Here is a 21,834-nt window from a genome sequence, read left to right as displayed (position 1 = left end):
TCACCGTATTGAACGGCCATATAGTTGCTGACTTGAACGTTTCTGACAATCAATTGCAGACCTAAAGAGGGGTTGAGGGATGCAAGATCTCATCCTTTTGACCGAGCTTTCCATTCGATATGGATTGGCATTTAGGTTAAAGAGAATGCGGGGTTGTACCCCAGACTCCCCAACATCGCAGTTCAAACAGCCGGGGTAGTCGGCTTCATTCTAAATTTTCTTGTGATGTCTATCATCAGAGCATCTATACTCGGCGACGCACCAAATCCAACGCTTACTCTCTTCTCAATGTGGAATCTAACCAGCTTTGACTTACAAGATATGGCATGTCGAATTTAAACCGCATTAGCTACAACCCCTGTCTAAAAGAAACATCTCAAGATGATACATTGATCAAAATACTCTTGACAGTAAGGTACTCGTCAATTCCATGTCGCCCTCCTTCGCGTCCATAACCGGACTCCTTGACGCCTTAACACGGACTGTTAGTGAAATCACCAGATAGCTGGGGATATGTGCGAAAAACTGAACCCACCTCCAAATGGACTTTCACAAGCGCTTAGCATGCCCAGGTTTACACCGACCATGCCGACCTCGAGGTCCTCCGCAACCCTCCACATGCGTGATATTGATTCAGTGACGATGAAACTGCCAAGACCAACATCGCAGTCGTTGGCCCTTTCAACTACTTCCTCTTCGGTTTTGAAGGGGTAGAGAGCGACAACAGGCGCAAAAACTTCCTCGGTCGTGGTCAGTGAGTCCATGGACATGCCGCTCAAAACAGTTGGCTGGAGGAAATAGCCCGGGAGGTTGTTGGGCTTCGATGGCGCTCCCCCAAGGAGAATGGAGGCACCCCGACTCGTGGCGTCTGAGTTTCAATTGATGTTAGCAGGTCGTGCCCAAGGGGTAAAAGGAATAGTGTGTATGCCTTTTATATGGGCCAAGGCTTTCTCAACCGCACGCTCATGAGCCAGAGGGCCAATGGCCACGTCGCTGTCTGTACCGTTTCCTACTTTTAGTTTCTCAATCCTTTCCACTAATGCAGAAGTAAAACGGTCATAGATTCCCTCTTGAACAAAAATCCTATTTGCCGTCACACAGGTCTGCCCTGAGCCCCGGAACTTGGCGAGCATGCATGCGTCGACAGCGGTTTCCACCTTGGCGTCGTCGAACACGATGAACGGACTATTGCCACCCAGCTCAAGTGAGAGTTTTGTCAAGTTGGCACTGCTCTGTTCGACCAGGATCTTTCCAACCCGGGTCGACCCAGTAAAGCTGAGTTTCCGCACGAGCTTGGACTTGCAGAGTGCTTCCCCAACTTCTGCCACGTTGTTCAGCGTCGTGACCACGTTGACAGTGCCCGTCGGAAAACCAGCCTCCTGTGCCAGCAGAGCCTGGGCAAGGGCGCTGAGAGGCGTCTCTCCAGCTGGCTTCCAGACCGTCGTGCATCCCGCGGCCAGCGCCGCACCGACCTTGCGAGTAATCATTGCAATGGGAAAGTTCCATGGCACAAGACACGCTGCGACCCCAATAGGCTCCTTGATAGTCAGGATGCGCTGGCCGAGATTTGCGGTGGGTACGACCTCTCCGTGTATCCTTTCAGCCTCGGCAGCAAACCAATCCAGAAACGACGCAGCATATATTACCTCACCCTTTGCCTCTGCAAGCGGTTTCCCGTTTTCAAGCGTCAAGATGAGAGCTAGGTCCTCGAGATGCTCCATACAGAGAGCATGCCATTGCCGCAGCCAGCGAGCTCGCTGGCGCGCCGATGTTTTTTTGTAGGATTTGAATGCCTCGTGAGCAGCGGTCACGGCTTTCTCAGTGTCAATGGCGTTCATTTCCGGCAGGGTGGCGATAGTCTCGAGTGTAGCTGGGTTGGCCACATTGAATGTAGAACCACTGACGGAGTCGACCCATGATTCTGCGATGAAGCCCTTTTGCTGGAAGAGATCGGGCCTCTTGAGATTCGAAAGACTTGCAAGCGGCGCCATTGTAACAATTCACATAGAAAGTGTTTCAGAGATAAGAGTCATGTTTTTGAAGTACGGATGTCTCAGTTGAGATTGAGGCATCCAGAGTATAGTTATATCTCGGTGTGACCATATAACCGCATAGAAGTAACCGATAACCCGAGTTCCCGCAAGATCTCCGGGATCGACCTGATGTAAGGATGCGGGGTTTGCAAGAGAGTTTATCGAATCTTTGGAGATGATTTCACACTAAATGCTCCCCCTGTCTCTTGTCTCCCATCCTCTATTTCTTATCTTTCTATGTCTTCACCCAAGTTTGAAATTAATAATTTAGAAAACCAAAGACCCAAGCCCCTTAAGCATTGTAACAATGTCCGCAATCCAGAGTCAACTTCAACAAGGCGCTGTTTCTAGCGCTGTGTCAAATGTCTGCCCACCAGGCACCAAGTTCCACGTCTTGGAGGTTGGTTGGCTTGAGTGTGACGAAGGCTTTGTGGTTCGAGGCGGCAACACGAGTGTGAAGAGCAACGAGAAAGAATCTTTCGTCAACAAACGACGAGAGATGCCCATGTACTGCATCTTAATCGACCATCCCCATGAGGGTCTGATCCTTTGGGAGACTGGCTGTGGCAAGGACTATCCCGAGGTCTGGGGTCCGGCTGTGTCTGATATCTTTGCCCGTGTCAAGTATGAGCCTCAGCACGAGCTCCGCGCAGCAGTCGAGGCGACGGGCAACAAAATCGAGGATATCAAGAAGATCATTATTGGCCATCTTCATTTGGATCATGCAGGAGGCCTCGACGAGTTCCTGGACAACAAAGAAGTTGAGGTCTGGGTCCATGAGAAAGAACTACTATCTGCTTTCTGGTCCGTCGCCACTGGAGCTGATGCTGGAGTGTATCTGGGACATTACCTTGAATTGTCGTTGTATGTGTGCTCCATTCTTTCACTAAATTTTGCGAGGGTCTAATATAGCTATAGGAACTGGAAAACCTTTACGGATGAGCGCTTGGACTTTTGTCAGGGCATCACTCTCCACCACCTGCCTGGGCATACGGATGGTTTGGTTGGAATGCAAATCAACATGCTCGAGACAGGTACCTTCCTCTTTATCAGTGACCATTGCCATGTCATTGAGAATGTAAGTAATCATGATTATAAGACGCTTGCGGCTATCTAACATTCATAATAGTGGCGTGATGGCATTCCCCAAGGATGGCTGGCAAGAGACCATCCAGCCTGGTTTAGGAGCACCCAGCGTCTCAAGCACCTTGAGCGGATTACTAGGGGTCAAGTTATTCCCGGACACGATAAGGAAACATTTTTAGCGCTTCAGAGACAAGCTCGAGTTTTCACCTGAATTGTATGATTTTGAAGCACATATCCGTGTCAGCCTCGTTTCGCTTTTTTCCCCGAGGGATTTCATGGTGGATGACACCAACAGGCGCTACATTTCTGTTGGAATCAAACAAAGTACAGGCAGTACATTTTGTGGAATGCTTTCTGAAGAACCATCCATTGGGTTAACAGTCACCTCCTAAATACAAATAGAATCATGGAGTCTCGTCCAAGGAACATGCATCTACATCTGCTCAATTTTCTCCATTGTTCTTTATTTTGATATGGAAAAGCCACATCTAAAAGTTCCCATTGCTTTCTGACTTTCTCTTCGCAGCATTAAGCAGATTCTCCGTGATCTTGATATGCGGGTTGCACTTAAGCACCGTATAAACAATGCCCATGTCTTGCCTCTATGATCATTTCCATGGCCCTTCCTTTCAACTATTTTGAGGCCTTGTGCTCTGTAGAAAACCCAAGGAGCTCGGCCAAGTCATAATCGTTTTTATCTTGGGAAAGCTTTTCCACCATATGCTTGAAAGCTTCAACATTATCATTTTCAAATAGGATCTCGGATGCCCGGACCCTCTTGGGCAAGTCTCTTTGCCACCAAGCCTCCCTGACTGTCTGGAGGTCTAGATGACGCCTCTGCTTCAAAGTATAGAGAGTGACCGCAGTAAATTGATATCTTTAGCTATGTAGATCAACATATTTTCGGTAATAGGCACTCTTTAGCCCAGTCGGGTAAAAGGCAAGGATAGGACACCTCGGTTAAAGCGAGATTTAACTGCAGCTTTCATAATCTTCTTTGTGACAAGAATAACATTGTTGCGAGTTTTTAGAACAATACGCAGTGTTTCAACTTTTCTTGTAGTTTTCACTATAGTCGCTTCTGTAATGGGCAAATTTGAATCATGTTTGGAAAGAAGCTCGAGGGCCTCCGATTCTCCTGCCACAGCTTCAATAAGCTTCTCATCAATGGTTAGGATATTCCGGTCGAGCAGGATTTGACGGAAAACTTCATATTTACAGCAACTAGCGTTTACCATCCGTTCGATAATATCGAGGATAGGCGCTCTGTCAAGAAATCGATCCAGCAGCAACTTCATCACTTTGCCATTGCTACATGCCGCTCCGAAGACCGCTTCTGGAACAGTGGGCTTTTGAATCTGTCAAAGAGCATGGAGAATGTTGCTTCCAGCATCGTGGAGTTGCTGCTGAGCGAAGAACATTGTCGGAAAGATCATGGTCGGGTAGATCATCGTTGCATTCTCACCTTCGCCGCTGCAGAGGTCTCTCCATCTGTCGAGTGTCTGGCCTTTCGTCTTTAAAACTGACTTGATTCGCTCGAGTGGCTTGTCGATAAGAGCAGTGATGCTGTTTGCCGTACGAGCTGCCCAGGAAAGAATCTATTAGTAAGACCTCGAGCACAAAACTGATTTCATCAACTTACCGAGTGTGTTCTCCTTTCTTGCTTTTTCTACCTGGCTGTATGTTGGAGAATCGCAAAATAGACTTCGACAAGAGCATTCTCCAACCCTCGGTTGCTTTTTCCACTTTGAGATCGGTAATTACTGTCAATGATGGTGTGATAGGAAAGAGCCCAAGCAAGGAACTCAGATGCTTCCATAACCGCATCACAGCGATCAATGTCGTTTTTGATCAGCTACAAGTCATCAGCCATATAATCATATACATATCAGTCGAATTGGCTTATCGTGAGTCCAAATAAAACAGACCATGCAACCGCTGCATGACCAGTAGGGTCAAACCCAGCAACGCCTTTGATGAGCTTCAGACTGGGATACAGTCTCAGTGTCAGGTTTAGGCCCAGCCTCAACATTCGCAATCGTCAAGGGCTCCGTGCAATCCGGGACGAGTGACACAGAAGACTAGGTATGGGTCTTTCTAGCGACTGCGTGGTTCTTTCGTATGCTCTTGTCGATGGGCACCCGGTGGGTGACAGATGATCGACAGCGTCGGGATCAATTGACTTCTTGCTGAAACAATCGATACAACAGTCTCTTCAACATTTTTAACCGCGATGGCAGACAAAGCGTTTGTTCTGACACAAGGAAATCCCTCGTGGAAGGGAAAAGTGTCAACTAATATGCTCGGTGTAGACATAGGCACCATTCAGAGTGAATAAAGAACTCTGATTGAGAAAACTATACAAGCCCTATTTATGGACAATCTGGCAGCCATAAATTAGCTACAAAAGGAAGTTTTTGTGAGAGAAGTTCAAAGAAACAAAACAAATGCAAGGTGCATAATCCATGTATGTATGACCATAGTAAAAGGATGCCGGCTGCATAGCCGTAGTCCCCGGATCCTATCATCTCTCCATCATATTCCCCGTGAATACGACCAGGCATGGGTAAGAAGTACGTCGTAGATAGGCGGGCAAGCCAGGCTTTTGGTTGGTTGTGACCAATTGGGAGAACCACCCAATTACATTAATTAGCCAGTTAGAACAGCAATCTTATCAATTGACCGTCAGCGTATACGGAAGTCAACAGATCCCCTTCCTTGGAGACTGAAGGAAGCCCACCACATCTGATGAAATACTCTGGCCTTGCATGAGTAGCGCTGAGACCAACACATTCTGTTACATTTTTAGTCGATGCGGAGGTGCTGAGACTTGTTGGAAGTCGGAGAATTTGCGGCCGGAGACAAAGGAAGCAGCTGAAATCGCGTAGCATGAAATGAGTATTCTGGAGCAGGAGTTACTAGGTATATCTGGATGTATTCGCGAATGCAAAACTGATATGTATAGGAGATTTTTAACCGTAAATGTTGACCGGATATGTATTTCCTATCCGGGTTGTTTATTTTCCCCGTTACTGCCAGGAGCGACAATGCACCCCTGAAAATATATACATTGTGGCATATGAAAGGTATTCTCAGCCTCATAACAACCATACACATGTATTAATTAACATATCCTCTGGTTGGTCCTCGGCTGCGGGGAAACCGCTCGCGTCAGATCCCCGGATATATATAACCTCCCTCTCAACCACTCCATACCCGTACAACATCCACAATGGAAAACAATACCTCCATATACACCCCCGAAACCTCCAAAATCTCTGCGTGGGATGCCGTCATATACATTATCCCCGTCCTCCTCGCCTACCCCCTCCTAACCTCCCTCTTCCGCTTCCGCCGACACCACAACCTCCACAAACACTACCACTTCCCAACCCGCGACTCCTTCTCGCGCATGACAGATGACCAAGCATGGGAGATCCAGAAAGTCCTCGCGCAGCTTGAGTTTCCGTTTATTTACATCAAGGCGTTGCAGTTTGCGCTATTCAGGGTACCCCCCCCGGCCCTTTTACCCCCAAACAAACAGTAACAAGCAGACTCCTAACATGGAAGGCACAGACATACGGCATCCCAAGTATATCAACCGTCCTAACAAAAACAACCCAATTCTCGCACCCCGCAACATCCCTAAAACGCTACTCCGATACCTCCGCGCTCATCCAGGAGTTCATCGCGCACTCCCCGTCTTCACATCGCGCATACACGTCTCTCGCGCGAACGCGCTTCTTACATGCTGCGTACCGCTCGTCGGGGACCATTCGCGAAGATGACATGCTCTATACGCTGAGTTTGTTTGCGATCCAGCCGATTCGGTTTATTGAGAAGTTTGAGTGGAGGGGGCTGAGTGATTTAGAGAAATGTGCGATTGGGACATTTTGGAAGAGTGTGGGGGATGCGCTTGGTATTGATTATAAAGCTCTCCCATCCGGAACCTTGGGATTTAAGGATGGTTTGCACTGGCTTGAGGAAATTACTTCCTGGAGCGATGTGTATGAGGAACGATTCATGGTCTTTCATATCAAGAACAAGGAAACAGCAGACCAAACGACAGCCATGCTGGTGTATATGCTACCTCAGTATCTGCACCATGTGGGATTAAAGTTCGTCTCGTTCATGATGGACGATCGACTTCGGAAGGCGATGTTATATGACGCCTCACCACCACTCTACACTATGATCTTTTCTACCCTGTTGGACACCCGCCGATTCGTCTTGCGCTATTTAACCCCTCCGCGGCCGTATTTCATGCGCTACATGTCTCTTACCGAAACCCCGGACGAGAATAACCGTATCTTCATGACGCAGTGGGATGCTGCACCGTATTATGTTAGGCCATCTGTTTGGAATCGGTGGAGTCCAACGGCGTGGGTCACTTGGGTTCTTGGACGGCCGTTGCCTGGGGATGAGGGCGAGAAGTATTATCCCCATGGATATCGGATTGAGGATGTTGGGCCGAGGTATTTTGAGGGAAAGGGTGGGAAATCGATGGAGGGGTTCATGGAGGAGTATAAGACGGCGCGGACCGGGGGGTGTCCGTTTCACTAAGCAGGGGTTGATGGTGGTTATGATTTATGATTTATGATTACGATTACGATTATTTCGGTTTTGTAGTAGATTAGTATCGAGCATAGCTAAACTGTACTATGTCCTATTCAATAGTTTTACGACCACTGGTCACAATTAAAAACATGAAAGAAATTAAGTGCGCTCGAACAAATTGTGAGGCCAGGCCTCGTAGAGAACGTGAGCAGGGTATTAACGGAGCAAACTCAATTTACATTAGACCAGGATTTACTCCTCAACCTCAAGGGGCTCCTCCTCGGCGCTGCAGATGTTAGCAATTATTCACCAATTTCAGAAACAGGGCACTTACTATTCCTCCTCGCCCTCGGAGACAGAGGCATCCTGGTACTGTTGGTACTCAGAGACAAGGTCGTTCATGTTGCTCTCAGCCTCAGTGAACTCCATCTCATCCATACCCTCACCAGTGTACCAATGCAAGAAAGCCTTGCGACGGAACATGGCAGTGAACTGATCACCGACACGCTTGAAGAGCTCCTGGATCGAAGTCGAGTTACCGACAAAGGTCGAGGACATCTTGAGGTTGCGGGGAGGAATCGAGCAGAGAGCGGTCTGGACGTTGTTGGGGATCCACTCGACGAAGTAGGTCTGGTTCTTGTTCTGGACGTTGCGCATCTGGTCCTCGACCTCCTTCATGGAGACCTTACCGCGGAAGATGGCCGAGCAGGTGAGGTAGCGGCCGTTGCGGAAGTCCGAGGCGGCCATCATGTTCTTGGGGTCGAACATCTGCTGGGTCAACTCGGGGACGGTCACGGCGCGGAAGCCGTGGCTGCTGCGGCTGGTAAGGGGAGCGAAGCCGACCATGAAGAAGTGGAGACGAGGGAACGGAACCATGTTGACGGCCAACTTGCGGAGGTCGGAGTTGAGCTGGCCAGGGAAACGGAGACAGGTGGTGACACCGGACATGACGGCGGAGACCAGGTGGTTCAAGTCACCGTACGAGGGGTTGGAGAGCTTGAGGGTACGCATGCAGATGTCGTACAGAGCCTCGTTGTCGATACAGAAGGTCTCGTCCGAGTGCTCAACCAGCTGGTGGACGGAGAGAGTGGCGTTGTAAGGCTCGACAACGGTGTCGGAGACCTTGGGGGAGGGGACGACGGAGAAGGTGGCCATCATACGGTCGGGGAACTCCTCACGGATCTTAGAGATAAGGAGGGTACCCATACCGGCACCGGTACCACCACCGAGGGAGTGGGTGATCTGGAAACCCTGGAGGCAGTCACAGGCCTCAGCCTCACGACGGACAACGTCGACCACGTTGTCAACAAGCTCAGCACCCTCAGTGTAGTGACCCTTGGCCCAGTTGTTACCAGCACCGGACTGACCGAAGACGAAGTTATCGGGACGGAAGAGCTGACCGAAGGGACCGGCACGGACGGCGTCCATGGTACCGGGCTCAAGGTCGACAAGGACGGCACGAGGGACATATTTGTTGTTGGAGGCCTGGCAAGTCAGAACTGTCCGTCAATGAGAGATAAATGCACAAACCTCGTTGAAGTAGACGTTCATACGCTCCAACTGGAGGTCAGAGGAGCCATTGTAGCTGTAGTCCATTAGATATCCATATCCGATACGCGTCCATCCCGGAGACCCGATGATACTTACACACCAGAGCCGTCGAGACCGTGCTCGCCGGAGATAGTCTGCCTATGATACTGTTAGTACATCACTCAATCCTAACCCCAATATTATGGACATACCAGAAAGCAGCACCTATTTGGTTGCCCTATATGCCCAACCCGAGGTTAGCCTCAGCACGATCCAACAACCCGTATGCACCACCACCCCGCAAAACACTACCCATAACCACCACAACCACCACAATTAATCCGTCGAGAATCGGTTGGTACTTACACACTGGCCGGTCTGGAGGTGAACCTATAATTGAGATACTCCATTAGCATATATCCTGACAGGTAAGTGGATGTATATTCGAACGGGTGGGGTCCGGTTCAGGGGAATGCTAGAACGCGTCTGGACGTGAAAAATCAGCGATCAGGGTCGATGAAACGTACAATCTCACGCATTTTGGAGGTGAATTTGGCGACTGATTAGAGAAACTGGCACGAAAGAGGCGTATGGATGAGGAATGGAAGAGAGAGAACAAACAGGGAGAGTCGGTCGAAAGAGGACAACAACAACAGGAGAAGAAGAGCCTGACAAAGCGGTGAGTTGTTGTGGGCGGTGTGGGCCAATCAGGGGGGGTTTTCTACTTGCAGTTAGTGTGGTCACGGTGTAGCTTAGTCATCCACCAGGGGTCAACACGGACCATCTCATTGATCCGGTACTGCAATAGTACCGAGTAGTTACGGTGTACAGGCACAGGACAGTGAACTTGCACTATGTACAGAGTATGCCGTTGACTATCAAGAACACTTGTACTATGTACGCCAAGTGACAATCATGTGATATATAGTTACTAAGCTTATGCATAAGGCTATGCATAAGCGTTGTGCCCTAACACACTGTGTCACTCTATTCTAACTAAGGGATCGTGATACTCGCACCCAAGACCTGTAAATACCCCATTAATATAATGTGCAGACTCATTTCGTAATGTGCCACTCACCGCAGTCCGACATGCAACATGCAAACATGCAGCGTGGTAGCACCCCAGGAACAGCACGTATTCGAGAAACCTCGAGTACCTGGAGAATGCCAAGACAACCGTGCAGTTGGATTGCCAACTCGACCAACTGGACAAGGAGAAAGTGCTGATTGCCCAACCAGCATGCAGATCGACGTGTTGATTAAGAGCATAAGTGGATCGTATAGAACCGGGCTGAAGGCGTTTTAGCATGCTTTTGGGGCCCTGAACATCACATGCCTGGTAGCAAGCAACAGCAGCTGAGCTGTCACTGTTCAGGCAAATTGACTTTTTCGAAGCACTTCTGGTCCGGTTTGTTATCAAGAATAAGGTGAGATAAATGGCGAGGGGTTTTTGCCATTGGGTAGGAATGCGCCAAAGAAAGATATATGTCAGTGAGATAAAGGAATCAGGGAGGGGGTCCGGTGAGGCGAGACTTGCAGTTCTGTATTGTATAGCCAGCGCGGGTAGTGCTTACATTTCTTTATGCAAACCGTATAGAAGTCTGACCAGACCAGGGTTGTTTGCGATACCGCAGTTGAGTAACTGAATTCAAAGTCGTACATGGCAAATCTGGACTGGAAAAGGAAAAAGCAAACAAAGGAGAAGAAGTATTAGCTCTTAAGGAGACAATCAGGATGTATAAATGGTTTGCATAGAGTATTGTTCATCATGGATCGTCAATTGGACGCAAACAAGCTGTCAGAGCCGCGATAATTTCCGACATTTATCCTAATTTCTGAATCTTGTCGGTCTAGGTGCATGTCAGACAAGGATATGCATGTGAGTTGCATCCCATCTCTCCAGGGTTCACTCTCGAGGACACCCTCGCACAGGATTTAAGATAAATCTTCGTCCAATTCTAATTCGAAGCACACATACTCACCTCTTCCTGACAGCCAACGAAGAAATGGATGGAAAAACATACAAATTACGTGCCTCTTGCAACGCTTGCAACGAGTCCAAAGTACGCTGCAGCCAGACGAAGCCAACCTGTGCTCGATGCGAGCGAAACAAGACCACCTGTGTCTACGGCTTGTCCCGCCGGACTCACAAAGACGCGCCCCCGATATCTTTGTCGCATTCACATTCGCACTCGCATTCGGGTTCTCAGCCACATTCGCATTCCGGGTCGAGACGCTCTTCCGTACATATCCCGAACGCTACTGCTACTGCTAATGCTACAACTACCGCGAATTACACCAGCACCACTACACCCTTCATGCCATTGCACGAAAACTCTATGACATCTTATCCCCCACAACCCAGCGTTGACCAGTTCTTTGCACAACAGCAACCACACCACCAACAGCCCTCCACAGCAGGCCCAGGACCAGGGATCCTATCACCCGCCAACCTCGATCTCCCCAGCTTCATGACCCCTCTCCCAACGCCCAACGAAGACCACACCAACTCGCTATTCTCATCGTTTGGCAACTTTGCCGCCGGAGTCGGAGGTGTAAATGGCAGCGTGAACAACATTCTCACCCCACTCACAGGTAGCCCCGGAACCGGCACCAGTGCGAGTACAAGCACGGATATGTTCCAGCAACCGCAAGTCCAGGAATGTACTTGCCATGCGGGAGTTATGGAGCAGATGGCGTCTATGTCTCAGCCATCCCGTAATGAGGAGAGGAGGCTATCGTTGGATGTGCAGCTCTCGCAACTGAAACGATGCATTATAGCCTCTGAAGCGTCTATGGGATGCGGCCACCATGGAAATGGGGATTCTGAGCCGATTAACATTATTAGCGTCGCTATGCTCATTGGACGTATTATCGACGAGTTTGAATTAATGCTCAACGAGCGGATAGGTCGCGGAACGACGATGCCAGAAAGAGAGAGGAGCTTGTCTTTGGATGAAGCGACAATCAGCATCAGAGAACCCAGACTATGCTGGGGCGTGTTGGAGTTGGAGGATGACGACGAGGTCGAGTTAAGACAGCGGTTGTATCTGCTGTATTTTCGTAAGCTCGAGCGGCTGCTCAGTCAATTGAATGTGTTTGTTCGCACGCTGCATGATTCAAGAGGCGGGTCTTGCAACCCCACGTTCATCATGGCGTGCGAATATATTCACCTGTGGCTGGAGAAGAAAGCCGAAGGCGTCAAGAGGCTGTTCCCTGCTGCTGATGAATATACAGGCAGGATCCCTAGTTAAATTTAAAACAGGGGACACGGGAGGACAAGTTTGTAACTAGCAATAAAATATCGCGTAATATATCTAGAGGTATACTAAACGATATATATTATATTCCACATCACATTTCCCATAATCCATATTTATACCGCAGTTTTCTGCGAACGCCTGACCTGCTCATACGTCTCTGGTGCCAAATACGTCGTCACCTCAATCTCCCCATTCTTTGCCAACAGGCAAGCGATGTACCGCTGCAGCCCCCGATCCTTTGATATCTCACGGTGCTCGGCCAGACTGTGGACTAGGTCCAAGTACTGCTGGCAGTACGTGCCACGGCCGTTCGCTGCCATCCAGGCCGTGAGCGATTGCGCCAGGTCCAGATCGCTCTTGCAGTACCGGCGGATGGGGACGTAGAAGCGGATCTCGGGTAGGGCCGCGCCGGGGGCGATGTCGAAGTAGTATAGATATCCGGACATGAGTTCCGGGTGGCCGTCTGTGTCTAAGTCGGCGGTGACGTCTTCCTCGACGATCGGGGGCTCGCCGTCTTCGGGGAAGTCGGGAGACTGGCCGGTCAGTGCGTTGAGGAGATCGCGCAGGGAGAGGAGTTGCTCTTCTAAGCCCTCGCGCTGTACACGCCCGCCGATGGTCAAGATCTCGCGGACCGAAGTAAAGGTGCGGTGAGGCGACTGGAAATAGAATTTGAGCCGTCCGTCTTTGACGTTGTCGACGGCGAGATGGTACGGGTTCATAAGTTCGCCCTCGGGGCTTGTCTTCAGGAACTCATACACGATATCCAGCGCCTTGCTCTCGGGGTAATAGCCGCGAATAGCCGTGTCCCAGTCCTTCAGGACAAAGTGACCTGTCTCCAGTTTGCGGGGCGCGTAATACGTCTTGAGCAAAAGGCCCTTGTCTAGAAACTCGAATGCAAGAGCAGTGCTAGAAAACTGCAACGGCACGCCATCGTCAACCGCCTTCATCAGCACTGACCTGTCATGATCGAACAGGGTAGACATAAAGTAATCAGTCGGTGCTAAATCGACGTCAGGCACGAACTGGCTAAGCTTGTGCAGCAGCTCGCGGAACGCGCGCTGGTTAAGCGGGTCCAACTTTGTGCCCGTAAACTCGCTCATAGGCTCCATGGTATACCGCACATCAGGCGCCTTTGACTTTGTGTTCCATTTCCACGAATACTCAATTGGAGACCCGTCAACAGATAGCTGCGACGGCCATTTGGCTACACCACTTGCAGGAGCTGGTCCCAGGTATGGAATCTGGCAACAGCACGCAATTAGCCTAAATTATGAGGGGCAGAAAGAAAAAAGAAAGAAAGGAAAAAAAAAAAAAAGAAGCTTCATACCGCCCAGTGATAGTGAAACAAGAGAGTGTTGTACTGTCTCTCAATAGGATAGCCGGCCGCCTCCAACAACACAGCCAGCTGGCGCCCTGTCACCTTCCACCAAAAGTCCTGATCATGATTGCGCGAGGGCAACAGTTGCGCCAGTGTCTCCCATGTATTGGTCGTTTGTAAAGCCATTTTGACAGATAACTGCTTACGAGCTGAGCACGACCCAATTGGTCTTGATTGTATTTGTACTAGCTTTACTATGGTGATGACCGAGCCTCGGCTCCAACTAGAGCCATCTATATTCCCCGGTCGTCGAAGCTCGTCAAGTAGTTCCCGAAACATATCTGGTATAATAACTGGTGACAATTGGAATATCGGGCGTCGGGAATAGCAACTCGGTACCTCAAACATGGTACATAATCGCCCAGTTCGAGATTCATGTACCCCTGTTCGTTAAGTTAGCTAGTCGCTTACATAACTGACTCTTACGCCTCGCCCAGATGAAGATGCGTAGCCCGGGATACACGGACTCGGCGGCGGTGTCGGGAACTCGAAATGGATTCAGCACTCGCGGTTGCAGCGGGAACGACTGGGATGTAACAGGAGACCTCAACTGCAGGCTATGGATTTGAAATTTGACCCCGACACCGGCAATTTGCATTTGTCCCCTGCGTACATTGCATTTGGGGTTGTACAAACATTTCATGCTTACACCACGTGACTAACACTGAAATAGCTACTGCCTGGTATTAGGTTATGGAAGTTATATTGGCGCTAAAGAAAAATAGAGTTACTTGGTGAGGCTATCAATAATCTCCCTGGCTCCCGCAAATGAAAGCTCATCCATGGTCTCTTCCCACAGTTTCGAACCTAACTGCAAATCTCCAGGCTTGTATATCAATGGTGACATTCTGTCTCAATGTCAGTATGTCATAGCTTATAATGGCTATTTTAGGAAAGACTTACGGTTTCAGCTTTGCATCCTCCACATACTGCCCATGTACGCTCGCACCCAAGACAGGATTTGCAGCCGCGTGAACGAATACACGGGCACCAACAGAGCAAGAACGCCCAAACAAACGACTAACCACATTAAAAACATAGCCTATGAGATGGCCTTGTCCCTCACGCGAAAGTTCCGAGCCATGACACAAACCGCAGTTGGTGGTCGTGACGAGGACGGCATCCGGCGACACTCGTTTCGCCAATTCTGTTACAAAGAATTGGCCAAGAACCTTGGATGTACCATAGCGCTCGAGGTAATCCCACTTCGGGGTCATTTTTTGCTTGAATGTTGGAAGGATGGGATTGGACTTTCTCTCCTTGAACTTGGCCCAGGCCGCCAAGTCTGAGGATACCAGCACGATTCGTCCGGGAGTGTTTCCGGTCTTTTTATTCTTGAAAATTGGCGCTAGCAGAGTGATAAGGAGGGCATTGGCGAGATAGTTGACGTGAATACTTTCTTCGTAGCCCGTGCTGGCGGTCATAGTTTGATTGACTTTGTAGAGACCAGCATTGAGGATCGCAATATCGAGCCGGGACAGGGTCTTCGCGCGCTCCGCAAATCCTACAACAGACTCATAGGATGAGAGGTCCAGAGGCCACACCTCGATCTCGGTAGCTTGTGCATCCCGGCCCTCAAGCAGCTTCTGACGCGCGGCTTCACCTCGCTCTACCCTCCGCACAGCAAGAATAACCTTGCATCCTAAATCCAGAAGCTGGTGCGCAGTTTCCAACCCCAAGCCGCCATTGGCGCCGGTAACGATGGCTGTTTTACCGCTTAGGTCGACATCGCGGCGGGTGAGGGGAGGGGGCGTGACGAACAATTGGCTGTGGAACAGGCGCAGGACGCCTGCTTCTTTTTCAGGCGAGATGTCAAAAGTAACGGCCATATTGAAATTACAAGTAGAAGGAGTGAGGGTGTGGTGGAGTACGAGCGAGGCGGGATTTCGTGGTCTTTAACAACTGGCTTACATGGAATGCTGCGGATGCAGGGATTCTTTGTTTGTCTGCCGATCGGTCGCCACTTTACTTTTTTATTGTTTTTTTCTTTTCTCTAAAAATGGAACTGCTGCAAGAGTATATTTGAGATAGATAGCTATGGATCTAGGCTTTTACTGGAAATTTACATGGGATTTACAAGCCCAGTCGTTTTGTTGAATAATCGAAGGGACTTTAGGGCTCGGGATCGCTGTATTGTAACTATAATACCGTATTCGGGTATCGTCGGAATTACCGATCATCGCTGTCACATCACCTTCTTTCCTAATGCGGATATGCCGATGTTGTACACATACAAAACCTCCAAAAGCTGTCATGGCTTGCAAATAGCTGCGATCGCCCTTACTATACGGGACAGACGAACCGCAATGCGCAGGAACATCTTGACAGCCCTAGCCTGCTCATGGCTCACAGCCCACGCGGCTTCGGTCGATCTCAAGTCTTTGCTTTTGGAAAGCGACATTCAATGGGCATCAGATACGGTCATTAGCTTCTCAGATACCCCTGAATTTGAAGATGCTACTGTGAGATGGAATAGTTACAACGCCCCGACATACGCGGGCGCTATTAGCCCGGCAGACGAGGAGGATGTGGTCAAAGTTGTACGTGGAGTCAATTGAATATCCTGAATGTAAACAAATGTTAATAATATGCATAAACATAGGTCAAACTTGCCAAAGAGCACAATGTTCCATTTCTTGCGACGGGTGGCCGCCATGGCTGTACCGATATGGTCGGGCTTCAAGAGGGACTTGCCATTGATTTGAGCCAGATTAACTCGTATGAAGTTGATAGCGATGATGCAACTGTGACAGTTGGGGCTGGAAGTACCTTTGGTCAATTCCAGAATGCTATTCATGATGCTGGCTTCATGATCCGTACGCTTGTTTCCTCTTCCTATGACTTCAGGTACTGATATGAAATAGAAAGCGGGTCTGTCACCTGTCCCGGCTTCATTGGTATAACCCTCGGTGGCGGAATCGGGCGTTATACCGGTATCTTCGGTTTAGAAATTGATGCCTTGATTTCTGCTCGTATCGTTACCGCGGATGGAGAAGTTCTGACTATTTCGGAAACGGAGAATGCCGAATTATTCTGGGGTGTTCGTGGTGCTGGATTCAACTTTGGCATTGTTACCTCAGCTACGTATAAGCTGCATAAGCTTGCTGATAACAATAACGGGGAAATATTGACTGCTGACTTTATTATTCCGGCCAATAAGACTCTGTTTTACTTTGACTGGTTGGAATCGCTTGGCGAGACGATGCCCCCTAATGCCGCTGGAGTTAGTCGATTCCAATTTGACAGCATTGCTAAAGAGGTAATGCAAAATTTGTCCCTATCAAGTGTTATATATAGTTTGACAATTGTGAAAGGGCCAAATCGGAGCAAACTGGGTATTCATTGGCCCAGAAGACGAGGGTCGCGAATTCCTAAGCCCCATCCTAGATCTCCAACCCTCTGTCGCCATGCTCTCATATGTGCCGTGGAACAAGCTAATCGAGACGGCTGGTGGCGGACAGGGCGCCATGCTTTGCGAGGCAAGAGCACCCCGGAGTTTGTTCACAGGTCAGATGCGCAAATACACGGCCTTGACTTTACAAGAGACATTTGACAAGATAACCACACTTTGGGAGACTCATCCTGGGCTTGCATATACCTCGCTTAACTTCGAGGCATTTCCTAATCATGCCGCGGTTGCCGTTCCGGATGACGCGACTGCGTATCCTTGGAGAGATGCTATTGGTTGGTTGTAAGTGTTCCTAAACCTACATTATCCTCCCAAAGGAAGAAAGCCATTAAAACAGACACACAGTCAATTTGAAATAATCTCCCTAGAGGGAGTCGGCAGCGACTCTTTCAACGCTGGAGAGCACGCCGGTCAAGTCCTCCGAGACAGCTGGGTGCGAACCTCGGGTTACGATAATCATACTATCTACGTTAACTATGCGCGCGGTGACGAGACTCTTGAGCAGAAATACGGGGCCAGCAAGTTGCCGCGTTTGGCAGCGTTGAAGAAGAAGTATGATCCTGATAATGTTTTTGGGTGGAATAATGCTTTGCCTACTGAGTATCCGGGGTCAGGGTAATGTTACGTATATAGCTTGTTGTTGTGGGAATGTGCGTTTTGGTAGTGAGAAGTGAGAGAACATTTGATGAATAAAAGTCTAATGTCCTTTGAAATGAGACAAACACGGGAAGCATTTCGCTAAATTTCTAATCTATGGCGGTTGGCATGCAAAACGGCAGGGTAGGCCAATGCATCACTATCGATGCATATATAAATCTCAATGACCATATGAGAATGACAAATCTACGCAACAGCCTCATAGTCCCTCCAAATCAGCCCCTCAGGAACGGTCCTCCACTGCATATCTCCATCAAGCAACTCCAACACCTTCCCCCATTCCTCCCCCACCCGCCGAGCCTTCTCCTCACTCCTAGGAACAATTCTCGCCGGAAACGTATTGGGCTGAGTAAATGCACCATCAGAAAGATCATCCATACTGGGAAAAATCTCCAGCTTAGTGACCGGATCTACAGCCCTCTTGAAATCGAACGCCCACAGCAGACGAGAAATGCTTAAAAAGAGGGACCGCTCTGCGATGTGAATACCCTGGCACCTGCGGCGTCCTGCGCCGAAGGCAAAATGGTCTCGGGTGACTTCTGTGTTGGCGGCGGTTTGCGGGTAATATTCGTGGTCCATGTAGCGTCTAGGATCGAATGTTCGGGGATTCGGGTATTGCTCGGGGTTGTTGTGGACGGCCCTGTGAGACATGGAATTAGCCGTGTTATTCCGTATCTAGGGATAAATATATACATACCAAACATTCATAAGAATAGTCGCTTTATTCGGTATCCGATACCCGAGATATACATCATCACGAGTAGCAGCATGCGGCAACCCCAGCAAAAACCCCGGCATCCACCGTAGCGTTTCTTTCGTACAAGCCCGGACATACGGTAGGTCGGGAACGTCATTTAGATCCGGCAGCCGGTCTCCACAGATATAGTCAATTTCTTCTTGGGCTATTTTGGCAACGGATGGGAAGATGGTGATGGCTTGGATAAAGCCGACGAGGACACCGGCTGTCGTCTCAGAGCCGGCTTGAAGGAGGGAGCCGCCGATGTAGGCCGCGAGATTGTCGGAGAAGGACTCTTCTTTTTGGAGTTTCATAAGGTCGACGCAGACACATGGCTGTGGTGGTTTTCTGGTGAGTATTTGAAAGGAAGGGAAGTTTTGCTGGGGTGCATACTTTCGCTGTCCCGTCCTGTAATTTTCTCCGGGTTTCGAAGTAGTGATCCCGAAATAGCGTGATTTCTCTCTGGTGTAGTTTCTTTGCTTCCCGTTTGACAGGAAGAAGGAAGTCAGGGATCTTTCTGAGGAAAGGGAAGAAGTCCATGAGCGCAGCAACCTGAACATAATTAGCCTGTGCCAAAGATGGTTAGATTTATCGAAACTGACCGGAGAGGCAACCAACTCCCAGCTTTCATCAAAAATCTGCAGGGAGTCAATCAAAGAGCACGGCAATATGTGAGCAGTGTACATACATCAAAGCTCTCCTTAAATCTGGGATCATGGATGGTAGTTGTACGGAAGCCAAAAGTCATCTGTGTTGTTAAGGAAGTTGAGAACCGACGCATATGCTCGATAAAACTATCTGGCTTTTCTAGAAAGTCAACGAGCATCCGCTTTGTCTCTAGATCCTGGTATGGCACGTAAGTGCGCGCAGTGGTGATGTTGAGAATGCGGTGCGCGAGTTTCCGGACCATTTTCCAGGTTTCGCCATTGTGCTGAAAAACGAAGACAGTTAAAACCCAGAAAAAAATGAAGAGAAGGATCCATTAACATACCATCCACAAGATTCTAAGCCCTCCACTGATAGTGTCCTGGGCAATGAAAGACTCCGGCCTCGACGCATAGATAGCACCTCGTTTATCCACAAGCTCTCTGATAGCATCTTCCGTGTTTAGGACAATCATGACTTTCGTCCCTAGTATGAGCGAGTATACCGGACCATACTGACGAGCCCATTTTTCGAATTGTATATGACGCCTCGCCTTTGGGATCTGGTGTAGGTTGCCAAGGATGGGGAGAGTTGGTGGTCCGGGGGGATAGTCTTTGGGTCTTTGGCCTATAAGGCTCAGTCGCCAGAGAGCTGCAATGAGTGCAACTAGTAAAATGGCTGATGAGGCCGTTATCATTGTGATAATTGAAGTTTGAACATAGATGGAAGGGTTGTAGAGCTGCACAAGTCTTATGGGTGTATGGCGCTTGCTTACGCTGACGTATTAGAATAGGGAATTTCAGCTCGGGAATAGGCTTTCGTATTGATAAACTAGCGGAGCTGACTGCATACCCGACCCTGGTCTTGTGTTCCCGAGTCTTGCTTAATGCAGAGATACCCGGCCAATTTGGTATCGGCCTATTATATGAGTAGAAATATCACATGTAGCGAGGAACCAATGAATCTATAACCTACGGCCGTCAAAATGTCTACGAAATTTGCTCTTGTCACGGGGTACTTATCCATTACTTCCAGAATCCCCTTATTTCCATTGTCCATGCTAAAGCAAAGTAATATAGATGCGGCCAGGGTGGCATTGGCGAAGCCCTCATCACTGAGTACGCTCGTCGTGGAATCCATGCTATTGCCACTGTGCTCCCTGCGGAGCCGAGCGACCATCTCGCGCGAGCCGGAATTACTTTCTTTCCTTTAGACGTTACCAACGAGGAGTCTGTCTTGGAGTTGAAAGCTCGAGTACAGAAGCTTACAGGTGGGCGTTTAGATGTCCTCGTCAACTGCGCGTGTGTTCTTTCTTTCCTTTTCCCCCCCAACCGTCTACTAAATTTGGAGCAGCGGCATCGCGTACACCATGACGGCCATTGACACAGACGTCGCTGCCGTACAGCGCATGTTCAACGTCAATGTATTCGGTCCTATGCGAATGGTGCACCACTTTCACGATATGATCATCAAAGCCACCGGAGCAATTGTGAATATTGGTTCGATCGGAGGAGTGGTTCCGTACTTATACGGATGTAAGTCTATCTATCTCATTAGCCCTTATGAGGAACTGACTCAATCACATAGCATCGTATAACGCAACCAAGGCAGCGCTTCAGCACTGGTCGAACACTTTACGTGTTGAAATGGCCCCATTTGAGTAAGAGTTTAGAACTGCGCACAATCATGGATTCAACAAGCTGACAGATTATAAAGTGTCAGAGTTATAACAGTGTGTTTGTCTTATTTCTCGTGACAACACAGCCACGGGCTAACCAAATGTTGCTCATAAGGTTATATCGGGAGAGGTCGCCACCAACATTCTCAAGAACGATGCACACAGACGGCTACCAGAAGGTGCGCTTCCCTCTTTGACTCCATTCGATGTGAACGTTCTGACCTCAATAATCAAGGATCGTACTATTCTCCTCTTGCGGAGAATTTCCGGCAGCACGTCACAAGAACTCCACGTAAGAACCTCATTGCCAGGTGGAACCTGGGTATTGAAACTAAAAACATCGCAGCCAGAACCACGGATCGATTCCAATATGCCGCAAATGTCGTCGCGGAAAGTTTAAGATCATCCCCTTCGGCGTGGTTCTGGTACGGTAGCCAGTCCACTCTTATTCGCTTTCTCGATATGTTTTGCTGGCGCACAGTTTGGGTAAGTAGTTATTTTCATTCTTGCCCCGGTGAGACATGCCGCGGCTAACGTGTCCAGGACTCCCTATTTTGGAGGATGTTTGATTTGGGAAAGCTGAAAGAGGCTCACTCCTCGAAAGCCAAGAAACAAGTGTGAATTACCATGGAAATATAGGGTAGAATGGTAGATAACAGTGTGATTATCAGACGCTTAGATGGCATCCATTGCTAGTCAACTGTGTCACTGTAGACCGTGTCACTGAAGATATGACTTTCCACAAGAAGCTAGACATGGGAATACAAATATAATAACGCAAAATGAATGAAGACGAGGGGCAATGAGCAATCGATTTGCTGGGCTGATAAAGGCCAGACAGAATCGCGTGGTGGCTTAC

At 49.0% G+C, this 21,834-nt stretch overlaps 11 protein-coding genes across 11 annotated transcripts; 5 read left to right on the top strand and 6 right to left on the bottom strand.

Moving 5' to 3' along the window:
• Positions 1 to 295: 295 nt before the first annotated feature.
• On the bottom strand, positions 296 to 2,100 carry EURHEDRAFT_530731 (NAD-dependent succinate-semialdehyde dehydrogenase). Its single transcript, XM_040787162.1, has 3 exons — positions 929 to 2,100; positions 536 to 868; positions 296 to 471 (listed from the first exon to the last, which is right to left on the bottom strand). The coding sequence occupies exons 1-3, from the start codon at positions 1,989 to 1,991 to the stop codon at positions 377 to 379; spliced, it is 1,491 nt and encodes a 496-aa protein (XP_040639036.1). The 5' UTR covers positions 1,992 to 2,100; the 3' UTR covers positions 296 to 376.
• Positions 2,101 to 2,239: 139 nt separating this feature from the next.
• On the top strand, positions 2,240 to 3,685 carry EURHEDRAFT_55617 (N-acyl homoserine lactonase family protein). Its single transcript, XM_040787588.1, has 3 exons — positions 2,240 to 2,897; positions 2,952 to 3,111; positions 3,163 to 3,685. Exons 1-3 carry the CDS (start codon positions 2,341 to 2,343, stop codon positions 3,328 to 3,330), a joined length of 885 nt encoding a protein of 294 aa, XP_040639035.1. The 5' UTR covers positions 2,240 to 2,340; the 3' UTR covers positions 3,331 to 3,685.
• A 67-nt stretch (positions 3,686 to 3,752) lies between these two features.
• On the bottom strand, positions 3,753 to 4,946 carry EURHEDRAFT_402541 (uncharacterized protein; the record flags this gene model as incomplete). Its single annotated transcript, XM_040780146.1, has 4 exons — positions 3,753 to 3,956; positions 4,097 to 4,326; positions 4,585 to 4,685; positions 4,762 to 4,946. The coding sequence occupies 4 exons, from the start codon at positions 4,944 to 4,946 to the stop codon at positions 3,753 to 3,755; spliced, it is 720 nt and encodes a 239-aa protein (XP_040639034.1).
• Positions 4,947 to 6,351: 1,405 nt separating this feature from the next.
• On the top strand, positions 6,352 to 7,682 carry EURHEDRAFT_499916 (uncharacterized protein; the record flags this gene model as incomplete). Its single annotated transcript, XM_040785730.1, has 2 exons — positions 6,352 to 6,627; positions 6,696 to 7,682. The coding sequence occupies 2 exons, from the start codon at positions 6,352 to 6,354 to the stop codon at positions 7,680 to 7,682; spliced, it is 1,263 nt and encodes a 420-aa protein (XP_040639033.1).
• Positions 7,683 to 7,734: 52 nt separating this feature from the next.
• EURHEDRAFT_412157 (tubulin beta chain) lies at positions 7,735 to 9,849 on the bottom strand. Its single transcript, XM_040781830.1, has 7 exons — positions 9,734 to 9,849; positions 9,573 to 9,596; positions 9,419 to 9,444; positions 9,324 to 9,365; positions 9,207 to 9,261; positions 8,011 to 9,161; positions 7,735 to 7,962 (listed from the first exon to the last, which is right to left on the bottom strand). Exons 1-7 carry the CDS (start codon positions 9,743 to 9,745, stop codon positions 7,929 to 7,931), a joined length of 1,344 nt encoding a protein of 447 aa, XP_040639032.1. The 5' UTR covers positions 9,746 to 9,849; the 3' UTR covers positions 7,735 to 7,928.
• A 1,366-nt stretch (positions 9,850 to 11,215) lies between these two features.
• Positions 11,216 to 12,463, top strand: EURHEDRAFT_402538 (Zn(II)2Cys6 transcription factor domain-containing protein; the record flags this gene model as incomplete). Its single annotated transcript, XM_040780145.1, has 1 exon — positions 11,216 to 12,463. One exon carries the CDS (start codon positions 11,216 to 11,218, stop codon positions 12,461 to 12,463), a length of 1,248 nt encoding a protein of 415 aa, XP_040639031.1.
• Positions 12,464 to 12,559: 96 nt separating this feature from the next.
• On the bottom strand, positions 12,560 to 13,976 carry nscD (prenyltransferase nscD; the record flags this gene model as incomplete). The annotated part of the gene is made up of 2 exons (XM_040787161.1): positions 12,560 to 13,713; positions 13,800 to 13,976. The coding sequence occupies 2 exons, from the start codon at positions 13,974 to 13,976 to the stop codon at positions 12,586 to 12,588; spliced, it is 1,305 nt and encodes a 434-aa protein (XP_040639030.1). The 3' UTR covers positions 12,560 to 12,585.
• A 601-nt stretch (positions 13,977 to 14,577) lies between these two features.
• EURHEDRAFT_515220 (NAD(P)-binding protein) lies at positions 14,578 to 15,679 on the bottom strand (the record flags this gene model as incomplete). Its single annotated transcript, XM_040786349.1, has 2 exons — positions 14,578 to 14,698; positions 14,754 to 15,679. The coding sequence occupies 2 exons, from the start codon at positions 15,677 to 15,679 to the stop codon at positions 14,578 to 14,580; spliced, it is 1,047 nt and encodes a 348-aa protein (XP_040639029.1).
• A 410-nt stretch (positions 15,680 to 16,089) lies between these two features.
• On the top strand, positions 16,090 to 17,989 carry EURHEDRAFT_412154 (FAD-binding oxidoreductase). Its single transcript, XM_040781829.1, has 5 exons — positions 16,090 to 16,390; positions 16,453 to 16,666; positions 16,715 to 17,109; positions 17,165 to 17,541; positions 17,605 to 17,989. Exons 1-5 carry the CDS (start codon positions 16,157 to 16,159, stop codon positions 17,876 to 17,878), a joined length of 1,494 nt encoding a protein of 497 aa, XP_040639028.1. The 5' UTR covers positions 16,090 to 16,156; the 3' UTR covers positions 17,879 to 17,989.
• A 113-nt stretch (positions 17,990 to 18,102) lies between these two features.
• EURHEDRAFT_455792 (cytochrome P450) lies at positions 18,103 to 19,994 on the bottom strand (the record flags this gene model as incomplete). The annotated part of the gene is made up of 6 exons (XM_040784299.1): positions 18,103 to 18,556; positions 18,614 to 18,987; positions 19,046 to 19,204; positions 19,255 to 19,290; positions 19,341 to 19,583; positions 19,644 to 19,994. The coding sequence occupies 6 exons, from the start codon at positions 19,992 to 19,994 to the stop codon at positions 18,103 to 18,105; spliced, it is 1,617 nt and encodes a 538-aa protein (XP_040639027.1).
• Positions 19,995 to 20,282: 288 nt separating this feature from the next.
• On the top strand, positions 20,283 to 21,596 carry EURHEDRAFT_455854 (SDR family oxidoreductase; the record flags this gene model as incomplete). Its single annotated transcript, XM_040784307.1, has 9 exons — positions 20,283 to 20,311; positions 20,377 to 20,598; positions 20,651 to 20,832; positions 20,885 to 20,957; positions 21,014 to 21,029; positions 21,091 to 21,154; positions 21,211 to 21,267; positions 21,322 to 21,461; positions 21,519 to 21,596. 9 exons carry the CDS (start codon positions 20,283 to 20,285, stop codon positions 21,594 to 21,596), a joined length of 861 nt encoding a protein of 286 aa, XP_040639026.1.
• Positions 21,597 to 21,834: the final 238 nt, after the last annotated feature.

The sequence above is a fragment of the Aspergillus ruber genome (assembly GCF_000600275.1).
Source record: "Aspergillus ruber CBS 135680 unplaced genomic scaffold scaffold00012, whole genome shotgun sequence".
Taxonomy (NCBI): Eukaryota; Fungi; Ascomycota; class Eurotiomycetes; order Eurotiales; family Aspergillaceae; genus Aspergillus; species Aspergillus ruber.
Note: the sequence above shows the minus strand (reverse complement) of the source record. Positions and strands in the feature narration are given on the sequence as shown.

Excerpts from the sequence above, each read along its gene's own strand:
- EURHEDRAFT_530731 (XM_040787162.1), bottom strand. The coding sequence starts at position 1,991 with ATGGCGCCGCTTGCAAGTCTTTCGAATCTCAAGAGGCCCGATCTCTTC. Across the intron at positions 869-928 it reads AGCCTTGGCCCATATAAAAG|ACGCCACGAGTCGGGGTGCC; the intron begins GCATACACACTA and ends ATTGAAACTCAG. Across the intron at positions 472-535 it reads TTGTGAAAGTCCATTTGGAG|GCGTCAAGGAGTCCGGTTAT; the intron begins GTGGGTTCAGTT and ends GTCCGTGTTAAG.
- EURHEDRAFT_55617 (XM_040787588.1), top strand. The coding sequence starts at position 2,341 with ATGTCCGCAATCCAGAGTCAACTTCAACAAGGCGCTGTTTCTAGCGCT. Across the intron at positions 2,898-2,951 it reads CATTACCTTGAATTGTCGTT|GAACTGGAAAACCTTTACGG; the intron begins GTATGTGTGCTC and ends ATATAGCTATAG. Across the intron at positions 3,112-3,162 it reads ATTGCCATGTCATTGAGAAT|TGGCGTGATGGCATTCCCCA; the intron begins GTAAGTAATCAT and ends CATTCATAATAG.
- EURHEDRAFT_412157 (XM_040781830.1), bottom strand. Across the intron at positions 9,445-9,572 it reads ACCTCCAGACCGGCCAGTGT|GGCAACCAAATAGGTGCTGC; the intron begins GTAAGTACCAAC and ends TTGGGCATATAG. Across the intron at positions 9,366-9,418 it reads CAAATAGGTGCTGCTTTCTG|GCAGACTATCTCCGGCGAGC; the intron begins GTATGTCCATAA and ends ACAGTATCATAG.
- EURHEDRAFT_412154 (XM_040781829.1), top strand. The coding sequence starts at position 16,157 with ATGCGCAGGAACATCTTGACAGCCCTAGCCTGCTCATGGCTCACAGCC. Across the intron at positions 17,110-17,164 it reads TTGACAGCATTGCTAAAGAG|GGCCAAATCGGAGCAAACTG; the intron begins GTAATGCAAAAT and ends CAATTGTGAAAG. Across the intron at positions 17,542-17,604 it reads AGAGATGCTATTGGTTGGTT|TCAATTTGAAATAATCTCCC; the intron begins GTAAGTGTTCCT and ends ACAGACACACAG.